At 41.0% G+C, this 12,038-nt stretch overlaps 1 protein-coding gene across 9 annotated transcripts in view; it reads right to left on the bottom strand.

Annotated features, from left to right (window-relative positions):
* Window positions 1-12,038, bottom strand: part of GREB1L (GREB1 like retinoic acid receptor coactivator) — a 226,631-nt gene that overhangs the window by 48,867 nt on the left and 165,726 nt on the right. For all 9 annotated transcript variants that reach the window (XM_075920899.1, XM_075920898.1, XM_075920897.1 and 6 more), the window contains 3 exons: window positions 11,286-11,478; window positions 8,859-8,992; window positions 6,764-7,103 (listed from right to left, as the gene is read on the bottom strand). In XM_075920899.1, the coding sequence (XP_075777014.1) occupies window positions 6,764-7,103; window positions 8,859-8,992; window positions 11,286-11,478 (667 nt within the window). The remainder of the gene's footprint in view (window positions 1-6,763; window positions 7,104-8,858; window positions 8,993-11,285; window positions 11,479-12,038) is intronic.

Below are 12,038 nucleotides of genomic sequence, written 5' to 3' on the forward strand. Positions count from 1 at the left end.
CCTCCTTGAGCTTGAGTGCCGCAAATGAACTATTTGCCATGCTCTGGAAGCTCTTGGAGGGTAGAGAAGGAGTTGCTAAGCACAGGACCTGGCTTTTCCCTGAGAATGCTTCAGCCCAGGGGTACCTATGGGGATGTCAGACCATGGATGTTCCCAGACAAGGGAAGTCCAGACTATAGAGATTTAACCTGTATTTATTTAAAAAAAAAAATCAAAAGCACTTGCTTTAACTGGAAGAAGAAAAAAAAATCTGCCTCTGCAAATGCTGAAATCAAATTATACTGTCTAAGTGCAAAAGCGAAAGCTAAAATCTAGCTATTACTGCCATTATATGAAGGGTACCATTTGAGAAAATTGACACTTGAGGTCAGAGTTATCACTAGGCACCTCCGCAACAGTATGTCTCTTCTTCATAAATACTAGTTGGAGACTCAAAATGTTCTACTGTGGGTGATTTTAAAGATGAAGGTCTTTCTCACTGTGAAAGGCCAAATCAAAATTAAGCCTTGATACTTTAGAATCAATACATATTAATACTGCAAAATATGATTCAAATATTTCCTCTCTCTCCTTAATAATGGACAATAATCAGCTCTGAATGAGATTTCTATAACTTAGTCTTGCAAATTGGTCATGAAAATTTACCAGCTGAGGCACAAAATCTGATTTGCTGACTGAACCATGAGTACAATGTACAATGATTAAAAAAAAAAAAAAAAACCCCACACTCAATCACCCAAGTGGTCTGGCAGAAATCTGCAAGGCTGATACTAACTTGTAACCATGCAGCTTCAGAGGGCACCTAGTTCTATGTTTTATGGAACAGGTGCATAGTAAGAAAGAACTTTTCAATGACATTTCCACTTAACTTTTCTCTATTCTCCTATATATGGCATTCGCTCTCTCTTTCTTCTCAAATGTCATGTATTATGAGTCATTTCTTCTCAGGCAACAAGAACAGGCTTAAAAAGGAAACACTCAACAGTAGATCAATGATTCAATAGGATGTCCTGCTTTCCAGTGTGAAAAACCTATGACTAATTTTTTCCCTTACCTACCCAACTTTTTGTATTAGTTCAGTCAGCAGATTCAAAGGCAGACATGTTCTGCCTTGTTCCGCGGGATTCACGGATGTACAAAGAAAAGTGATGCATTTACCCTAAAGCACATAACCAATTTTGAAAATTCTGGAGAAAGTGCAGGAAAGCAAAGTGGAAACTGGGATTAGGGAAAAGAATGCAATACCTTCTGGCTAAAAAAACCTCACCGACAGGATCAAATCCAGTTGGTTTAGGTCTTTGGACTTAATTTGGTTTGTTTCCTCCAAAGGTGAGAAACCAAAGAGAAGACCAAAACACTCTGAGGCCAGGACTCAAAAGGGATAGAACATAAGAAGGGTAGCTCCAGATCACAGCACCCAGCTATGACCAATGCTGTGATGCTGTGCTAAGCACTGGTATCTTGATGCGTAGGGAAGGGCAGAGTTAATAGGACCCTTTCCAGCTGGTGCTATTAAAAGCTGTTCCACAAACTGGTCCTTCCTGGTCCCATTGAAGTCAACGGCAAAGCTCATATTGACTTTGATGAAGCCAGGATTTCTCTCATAGTTCTTAAAAGATGGAATTCAATATCCCAAAGCTGCTCTCCCACTCCAACACATCCTACTATGGGTCACCAAATGAAATTAATAGACAGCAGGTTTAAAACAAACAAAAGGAAGTTTGTCTTCACACAATGCACAGCCAACCTCTGGAACTCTTTGCCAAAGGAAGTCGTGAAGGCCAAAACTATAGTGGGGTTAAAAAAAGAACTAGCTAAATTAATGGAGGATAGGTTCATCAACGGCTATTATCCAGGATGGGCAGGGATGGTGTTCCTAGCCTTTGTCAGAAGCTGGGAATGGGCAACAGGGGATGGATCACTTGATGATTACTTGTTCCGTTCATTCCCTATAGGGCATCTGGTACTAGCTACTATCAGAAGACAGGATACTGGGCTAGGTGGACCTTTGTATGTCCCAGTATGGCCGTTCTTATGGTCTGTAGCCAGAGTTCTTCAAGGTGCATGGTGCCTATCTATATTCCACTCTGGGGACACATGCGCATCATGTGCCCAAGATCAGTTTTCAGCAGTGTTCATTAGTCCATGCCCGTGCCACTCACCTCCTCTGATCTGAGGGCATAAGGGGCAATACGAACCAATCACATCCCCTGTTCCTTCTCTGTGGCAAATCAAGTCATGATCCCAAGCAGAGAGGAAGGAGGGCAGGTAGTGCAATATGGATAAGGACTGCACATCACATAGAACTCCGGTTTCAGAACAAGTAAGCCACGGCCCTTTTTTCTTCAAGTACTGGTCCCTGTGTATGTTCCACTCCGAGTGACCAATGAACAATATCTATTGTGGAAGCGGGTGCAAACACAAGTGCGAAACAGACAAATGGAGGGGTACCCAGGCACGCGTCAGTTGTTGAAGCCTGACCTATTGCATAACTTCTGGAAAAGTTATGCAGCAAGATTCATGTAGCAATTCTGTAGCATTTGCCAATGGAAACATCTTTCACAGAGGCTATTGAAACGGTCTGGGCTCTGGTAGAATGAGCACCCTGAGGTGGGCTATTATTGGCTGCATCCAGAGATCCACTTAGAGAGTTTTTGTAATGAGACAGTTCATCTGTTCTGCTAAGGAGACAAACAGCCTTGGTAATTATCTGAATGGTTTTTCTCTCTGCAGACAGAAAGTCACTCTCTGTGAATGCCCATGGAATGTAGACAGTTTAATTCAAAGTGTGTAGTTTTAGAAAGAAGGTAGATAAGTTAATGGTTTGAATGAGGACAACGTCCAAAATGCCTTTTGGTATAAATTTAGGATGCAGTCTCAATGTGATGCTTGATCTCTTTGTGTAAAACTGTGTCTAATGGATCTGCCATAAGAGCCTTTAGTTCTCCCACAGTGACTATTAGGCAGACAACTCTTATGAAGAGATGGCACAGTAAGCAGGTTGCCATTGGTTCAAACAGAGCTTTTGTGAGCACGGATAAAATGAAATTAGTGTCCTGTATTGGAACAGATTTTGCTTACAGGTTGAAATGTCTGAAAGAAGCATTTGTGGAAGTGGATCGTTACAGGATGGGCAAAAATGGAGCAGTTATCTATCAGTGCTGATAGCTGCCAAGTAAGCACGTATTGAGCTGAGAGAGAGTTCTATGGGCTTTAGGGATAGAAGGTAGCCAAGCAGTCTGATTCTGCTGGGAAAGAGTGGCAATCAGTATTCCCTACAATCTGTGTGCTTTGTGGCCACTAAGGAGACAGTCAAATACTGTCCAGCTGATTAGGAGAGTGCCCACAGCTATGTTTTTTGTACTGGTGGTTTTTATTTCCCTTTTTATAGATAGGCACTATATTTGCCCTTTTCCAGTCTTTTGGAATCTCTCCTGTCTCCCATGATTTTCGAAAGATGATAGCTAAAGGCTCAGATACCTCCTCTATCAGTTCCTTGAGTATTCTAGGATGCATTTCATCAGGCCCTGGTGACTTATAGACATCTAACTTTTCTAAGTGATTTTTAACTTGTTCTTTTTTTTTATTTTATCTTCTAAACCTACCCCCTTCCCACTAGCATTCACTATCAGGCATTCCTTCATCAGACTTCTCAGTGAAGACTGAAACAAAGAAATCATTAAGCATCTCTGCCATTTCCAAGTTTCCTGTTACTGTTTCCCCCTCGTCACTGAGCAATGGGCCTGCCCTATCCTTGGTCTTCCTCTTGCTTCTAATATATTTATAGAATGTCTTCTTGTTTCCCTTTATGCCTATAGCTAGTTTGAGCTCGTTTTGTGCCTTTGCCTTTCTAATCTTGCCCCTGCATTCCTGTATTGTTTGCCTATATTCATCCTTTGTAATTTGTCATTGCTTCCATTTTTTATATGACTCCTTTTTTATTTTTAGAGCATGCAAGATCTCCCGATTGATCCAAGGTGGTCTTTTGCCATATTTTCTATTTTTCCTACACAGCAGAATAGCTTGCTTTTGGGCCCTTAACAATATCCCTTTGAAAAACTGCCAGCTCTCTTCAGTTGTTTTTCCCCTCAGTCTTGCTTCCCATGGGACCTTACCTACCACCTCTCTGAGCTTACCAAAATCTGCCCTCCTGAAATCCATTGTCTCTAATTTGCCATTCTCCCTTCTACAATACCTTAGAATCATGAACTCTATGATTTCATGATCACTTTCACCCAAGCTGCCTTTCAAATTCTCAACTAGTTCCTCCCTATTTGTTAAAATCAAGTCTAGAACAGCTTCCCCCCAGTAGCTTTTTCAACCTTCTGAAAAAAAAAAAAAGTTGTCTTCAATGCAATCCAAGAACTTATTGGATAGACTGTGCCCTGCTGTGTTAGTTTCCTAACATATCTGGGTAGTTGAAGTCCCCCATCATCACGAAATCCTGCACTTTGGATGATTTTGTTAGTTGTTTAAAAAAAAGCCTCATCCACCTCTTCCACCTGGGTAGGTGGCCTGTAGTAGACCCCTATCATGACATCACCCTTGTTTTTTCACCCCTTTTAGTCTAACCCAAAGACTCTCAATATGTCTGTCTCCTATGTCCATCTCCACTTCAGTGTAAGTGTGTACATTTTTAATATATAAGGCAACACCTCCTCCCTTTTTCCCCACCTATCCTTCCTGCGTAAGCTGTACCCTTCTATACCAATATTCCAATCATGTGTATTATCCCACCAAGTCTCTGTGATGCTAACGATGTCATAGTTGTATTTTTTTATTAGCACTTCCAGTTCTTCCTGCTTATTACCCATACTTCTTGCATTTGTATATAGGCATCTAAGATACTGATTTGATCTTGCCTTCCAACTCTGCCTTGTCCCTCCTTTCTCTGTGCTATTATAGCCCACACTCCCTCCCATTTCCAAACCATCTCCCAGGTCTCCATGTTCTTCACTTGGGGAGAAAGGTGCATATTGATGACTTAATCAGGGAACCAGAAGAACTTCTCCTATGGAGTTCTGACCCAAGGCCCTCCTACAACAGTAATTCACAGAGTCTGTTCTTGTAGGACACACACAGTTTTCAGTACAGGCCTGTCAACAGTAAAGATGTAGTCTCGTGTATGGGTTATGCCAGCTGACTCAGGCTAAGATGTTTCACTGTCTTGTAGACTCAGGCTGACCCTGCTGGGTGGGAAGGTCCTGGGCTCATCAGCCCAAGTCAGATAGCATGGACCAGGCACAGGTTTTTCTTCCTGTGCAGAGATATCCTTAACATTTGGAATGAATCTGAATGATAGATCTGGGAGCAGGGGGAGGGAGCTCATGTTTACAGCCCTTATGTGCACACTTCAGCACCAGTATTGGGTTTTTCCGAGCACCCAACAGGAAACCAGAAAACAAATTTGAGACCCTGAAGTTTTAACTGGCTTCCAGAGACATTTTGTCCCCCACTATGTGGGGGAGAGGGGAGGAAGACACCTGGAGGTTCTCAAGCCTGGTCTGTTCTCTCTCCACTTGTATATTACAAGATTTTAAAGGGGGTAAAACCAGCCACTGTGAAATCCCCCTGACATAAGGGTGTTCCCTGGATGGCACTGAGCTACTGAAGAAGCTCTACATTGTCCCCATTGCAGCTGTGGGGAACGTATTGTAAAGGCTGCAAACTGGCATGAACTGCTAATTTTTGTCTCCAGAACAGCACTTCAAAATGGCTGTTGTAGCCAGGCACAGGTTAAAGCAGTCTCAGTACTTCAAGCTGCCCTTACTCCTGTTTTTGCTTCCTGTAACAAGAGTAGCTTGGATAGAATGGCAAATAAGCACTGAGGATACAATTATATATGGATATGTAAAACTGAGTGTCTTGCAAAACAAAACAAATCAGAAGAGCCTTTCATCTTAAAGCAGGGAAAATTATCTTCTACACTAATATCTATGGTTCTATGAAAGGTAGTCACTCTCCAGTCGTTTTAATATGGGTAATAAAATCCATTTGGGAGATTAACTTTGCTAACAGCATCATGCACTTGCAAATACATACTAGCTAAAGAAATCAAGTTTTCAGTGTGGTACACATTAAGTTGCAAAGAAGAGGCCTTTGCTATGCAATTGACTGAGAAAAGAACAAATTCTATGCCTATCAGGATGCTTTACTAGCTAGAGAGAAGGTAGAGAACAGTCAGAAGGAAGGACAGAATAGATGACAAATAAATGGACAGAATTAGTTCACCTAATTCTAGTTCATCCTGGTGGGATTTAAGATCAGTTGTCAGAGAGTCAAGGAAGGAATCAATCTGTTTTTTTAATGAAGGTTGTTACATGCTGTTTGTTTTTCAACTTGTAGAAGTTAGATAACATGCTATAGTTTACTTCTTGGACTAATCACTTCATTTTTTTCCCCTGCACATTAAAATGGTTAGGAAGATGAAAAGTATACTACAGTCACATAGAAAGTACTATAGTAAATATGCCTATTTTCCACATAATATCTAACACAGCTGTCCATAATGTGGAGGTAAACACAAGAATTTTACTTGAGCCCTGCAGTGGGACTGTGATTACACAGGTCCCACAGGACACACTGCCATAATAGTGTGAGTGGGATACAAAAAAAAAATAAATCAAACTACGTGGAAGTGGGTGGGAGAAGGTATTAAGGGGTGGGATGGAATTAAAAAAATAGTCCCTCACAGGGCTTTAATCTGTATGACAACACTGACACAAGTTATAGCCTTGCACAGAAACATTTAATTCCTACTAACCTTTAATCGTGTCACAAAGTGCTTAGCAACAGTAAGTTCTGAAGCTGGGTTCCCAAGAAGAATCTCAAAACGATATTGCAGACCTAATTTGTCTCTCACTTCTTGTAACCTCTCTCTTGCCAGCATTGCTAATTGCACGGACGGGACACGAATGATAAGCATGTGGCCACAACCACTCTTATTCTTTCCTGGTGAAGTGATGAGGTCATCCATTATGCTGAGTGTCTCTGGGGTGCTGTGGTCTCTAAGGGAGGCCATGGTTGTGAGAGCCATCAGGGCTTCAGAATATTGTTGAATAAGAAGGTAGCAGCGAATCACCATGCTGTGCAGCCTGGGATACCTTCAGAGAAATACAGTTATTATGCTGGTTAGTAAATATGTTCAATAAAATCATCACATGAACATCAGCTCTGACATAAGCAGACCAGGGTGGCAAGGAAAAGGAGCTCATTTATGTACAGTACATAAATGTGGAAGTCCTCAACTTCTACTAACAATTATGAGCTGTAAGTGCATCATGTTATTTATTTAGGCATACACGACATGTACAGCTATAGAAAAAGGTACAATGTAACTCAGACACTGTTAATATCAGTACAAAACACATATAGCACAGGTGATCATTCAGTCTCACTTAATACTCTAAGGTTCTTTTGTTTTTTAACTTGCATCATCATTGGAAAGTTTTGTGAAAGAAGGACGTTTTAAGGGGGGATATAAATGTACAGCATGCACGCACCCCATTCATGTCAAAACCAGAATTACTGATGTGCTAGTGCAGGAGCACACTTTGATAGATATCAGCCACCAGCAAACAAACAGTTTGGTTTTCAAGCAAGACAGTAACAGTCTTTTTTCTCATATTGGAGCTAAATGCAGGGACTATAAGTCCAAACAAGAAGGACCAAATGCTAAGAAAAAGTGAGAACCAACTGAACTTAGAGAAAGCCATTTTATTTCTAGTCATTGTAACAATCGCCTACTCTATTCAATAAATATGTAAATATAATAGGAATAAAAGTTGGTTTGAACAATAATAAATGACAATATATACAGACAGCATGCTGCACTGATAAGAACAGCAGTGATAAAAATGTTAGTAGTGCCTTAGTTTCTATACTTGGCTTCTCTCATCTATATGTAACACCTCATCCAGCTTTGGCTCTGTGGAACTGGATTGCTTTTTTGTCCATAAAGGGATATGGAGATATTGCTAGTTTGTCAGGTCCTCATCAGCAAACACCAAATAGTCTGCTCTGTGACATATGAAATTCTCAGTTCATTTGTTAGTGTACTTTGTCCACATCTGGCTAACTCGTTGTCACACTCTGCAGTGAAACCACAGCATAGAAACTGAATTATCCTCTCAGCCTTCTAGATCAAGACTAAGGCAAAATGTTAAAGCTGAATAAGCATTACCTGGACAAGCAGAGGACTTCAGTTTACAAGGCTTTCAATCTGGCATCTTACATCATTAAATTCATTACAAAATAAAAAATAGAACAAACTCCTGGCACTCCAGTACCAGGCTTCCAAATTCCAAAAGCATCATGCTTATGCTTAAATATTTTTAAATAACTGGTGCATTTTTGGAACCCTGTCCCTGAAATGTCAAAAAAGTTGTAACATCTACATTTAGTTTCTTCCAGGTTATGCACATGTAAGAGTGGTGAGACAATGCAAACTGTAAACAGGATCCATACTGTCACTTCCTAGAGAATAACACTAGATACACTAGATAAAAATTGAAGAATACAAAGAAAATATCTGTGTGAACTTTGATCAGATTCCATTTATGACAAAGTGACTGAATGCCAACTATAAGTAGTATATATTCAGGACCAAATTTTCAAAACTGGCCATTTAAATTGCACTCACATTTGCACCTGTAAATTTTTGAGGCAAGAGGTGAAGTAAGGCATCCAGTTTTTAATAGGTGGCTCATAAAAGATATCCCATTAACAAATCAAAGTGTTTGTTCAGAATGCTACCTAACCATTTCTTAATACTCATTTACACTGTGACATTGTCTCTTGGCCCATTTGTGATAGGCATGTAACCTTGGATCATGGTAAAGCACAATTCAAAACTCTACCTTTCTAAGAGTGTGTTCACCATTTTTTCAAAGTTTTCATCACATCTCAGCAGAGGACTCATGATTCCCCACTGAAGAGATTGGCTGTATTCATTCAAGCCAAAATACAGTTTCTCCTCACTGCTCATTTCTTCCTGTTCCAAACAAAGAGATCACAAACAGAATGAAAGTTAGACAATTTGCATTTCCCCTGTATTATGAAACTAAGTATTTTTCATGGGAAAATATATCTGACTGGTACTCTTCCCAGTAATTACTTCTTCCAGTGGAAAAAAATGTTAAATACGTACTGATAATTAAACATTAATTAAATGTGTTAAATATACTACATTTACCACTTCCTCTCCCCTCCCATCCCCATCTATAAGGCTTGTTACCCTGTCAAAGAAAGCTATCAAGTTGGTTTAACACGATTTGCTCTTGACAAAGCCATGCTGATTTTTACTTATCACCTTATTCTCATCTAGATCTTTGCAAATTGATTCCTTAATTGTTTGCTCCGTTATCTTTCCTGGTACAGAAGTTACAATGACTGGTATGTATTTCCCTGGGTTGTCCTCATTTCCCTAAAGGCTCAGGTGTCTCTTCAATCAGCTCCTCCAATATTCTAGGATGCTTTTCATCAGGCTCTGGTGACTTGAAGACATCTTGTCTGAGTAATTTTACTTGTTCTTTCCCTATTTTAGTTTCTGATCCTACCCCATTATTACTAGCATTCACTCTGTTAGGCATCCAGTTGCCACCAACCTTCTTGATGAAAACCAAAACAAGTCATTCACTTTGCCATTTCCACTTCTTCTGTTGTTGTTTTTCCCTCTTCACTGACTAATGGGCCTACCATGTCTTTGGTCTTCCTTTTGCTTCTAAGGCAGTGGTCTCCAAACTTTTTAACCACAAGATCACTTTTTCAATTTAAGTGCAATGTAAGATCTACCTCAAACCCAAGTACCCTTGCCCTGCTTCAGATGAGAGTGAATAACACTGTGTGTTTGTGAGAATGACAGACACAACCCAGGCTAAATCTAGACTGCAGGCTTCTTTCCGAAGAAGCTTTTTCGGAAAAGATCTTCCGAAAGAGAGTATCCACACTGCCAAAGTACATCGAAAAAGTGATCTGCTTTTTTGAAAGATAGCATCCATTCAATGTGGATGCTATCTCACATTTAAGCTGTGATTACTATGGATGGAGTGGCCTCCAGGGCACCTGTGCTTTTTCCTCTTTCCTCTTCTTTTGAAAGAAAACCCTCTTCCCCATCCACACAAGCCTTCTTCCGAAAGAGGTCTTTCGCAAAAAGGATTCTTCCTCGTAGAAATGGAGGAAATTACCAATGTCAGAAAATCCCCTCTTTTTTCGATTTTCTTTCGAAAGAACGCAATTGCAAGTGTGGACATAATTGAAGTTTTTTCGGAAAAATGGCCGTAGTGTAGATATACCCCCCAGCGTGTGAGAGTGACAGAGATTTGTATTGCCAACCTCCCTCCATCCCATTTTCTCGGTGTGGGGATAAGGTACACAAGTGGGGGGGAGGGACACCCTGAGATCAACGCCCCCTCTACCTCCCACACCCTGCACAGCAAGCAGGAGGCTCCCGGGGGGCAACTGCAAGGCAGAAGGCAGAAGCAGAAGGACAGTGGGTGGAGGGGCAACTGAAGTGCCAGCACTTGATAGCTTCTCAGCCAAACCAGTCAGGATCACCTGTCAGAGGCTCCAAGATCTACAGGTAGAGCCCGATCTACTAGTTGGTGACCACTGCTCTAAGGTATTCATGGGCTAGTACCATCATGACTATAGACTGATTATGGGCAAAATCAGTTTCCTTTAAACTTTATCATTGGCCTGCTAGTGGTCACTCAGCTCCCATAACTAACGACTTGTCTTCACATATAGTGCTGCAGCTGCAGCTATGCCCCTCTAGTGTGTTAGTGAAAATGCTAGTACCCCAGTGAGGAAGCATCTCCAGTCAGCATAGTTAATCCATCTCCCCAAGAGGTGATAGCAATATTGAGGCTCTCTCATTGATATATCATGTCTACACTGGAAGTTAGGTCAGTTTTCTGACCCCCTAAGTGATATAGTTATACCAATATAGGTCTGTAGCGTAAACCTGGCCTAGAAATAAATATTCTGTTAGCCTTTTTACACCTAAAATAAATTCAAGATGTTCAACAAATTTTAAATTCTGAGTTTGCTTATCAGGGCAAAGGAGAATGTGCTGTTCCTAAGTCTAAATATCAAAGTGGCTTTGGTCTCCAATGGCCCCAGGAGAAAAAGGCTGGGATTCCACTATAACCTTAGGTGTAAACAAATCTCAGTGAGGAAAAGAGATTTTTGCCAAAGGTTTCTGTTTATACACCTGGGTTATGCACTCTAGAACGTGGGGAATGTAAGGCATCGTATAACTCTTAATTTGACAGTTACACACTTACCATACTGTCAAATTGTATCCAGTGTACCTCGTTGTTAGAGTTTATTCTGGACTGCTGTGTTTGCAGGGCATAAGGGAAAGAGCTGACTTGAAGGACAAGGAGATTGAAAGCTTCAGTAACTTCTCTGCAGTTAATAACTCTATCTGCCAGTCCATGACTGGGCTCCCCATGTGATAGAGAACTTGAGATGGCACTGTGGGAATAAAAACACACAGAATGGCTTCATTGCTGCATTCAGATTTAGCTGGTAACATTAATATCTCCAGATGAACAGGGAACCAAAAGCCCTAAGTCATCAGGCTCTCTGAAAAAGAACAAGAAGAAAAACCAGCAAGGTGATGTGCATTGAAAACTGCTGGAGAAATAATGGAGCAAAGTCCTCCATTGAGAAGCAACTAAATCAGCCTGCCAATGTAAAGAATCAGAGTATAGGAAAGTTAAAAAGAAGCTAAAAAAGAAAAGGAAGTGTCTCAGCTGGATTAGTCTGTTACATGAATGGGGATGGAGCAGGCATGCAGGGACAAAAATGAACCAGATTGCTCAATCAGGAGCAATTCTTATATAGTGGATTTTGAGGGCACATTTTTTTTTCATTTTCTGTCTTCACCTGATGGCAGACAGACATAACTCCCAGCACAGCAGGGAGACCCGAGGATCCCCCGCCTCAGCGGCTTTGCTCCTGTCTCCCTGCTGTGCGGGGACCTACCCGGCAGCGCCCCAGCTGTTCTGTCCCAGGAGTCCAGATTCAGCCGC

Source organism: Pelodiscus sinensis, chromosome 2, assembly GCF_049634645.1.
Source record: "Pelodiscus sinensis isolate JC-2024 chromosome 2, ASM4963464v1, whole genome shotgun sequence".
NCBI classification, from domain to species: Eukaryota; Metazoa; Chordata; order Testudines; family Trionychidae; genus Pelodiscus; species Pelodiscus sinensis.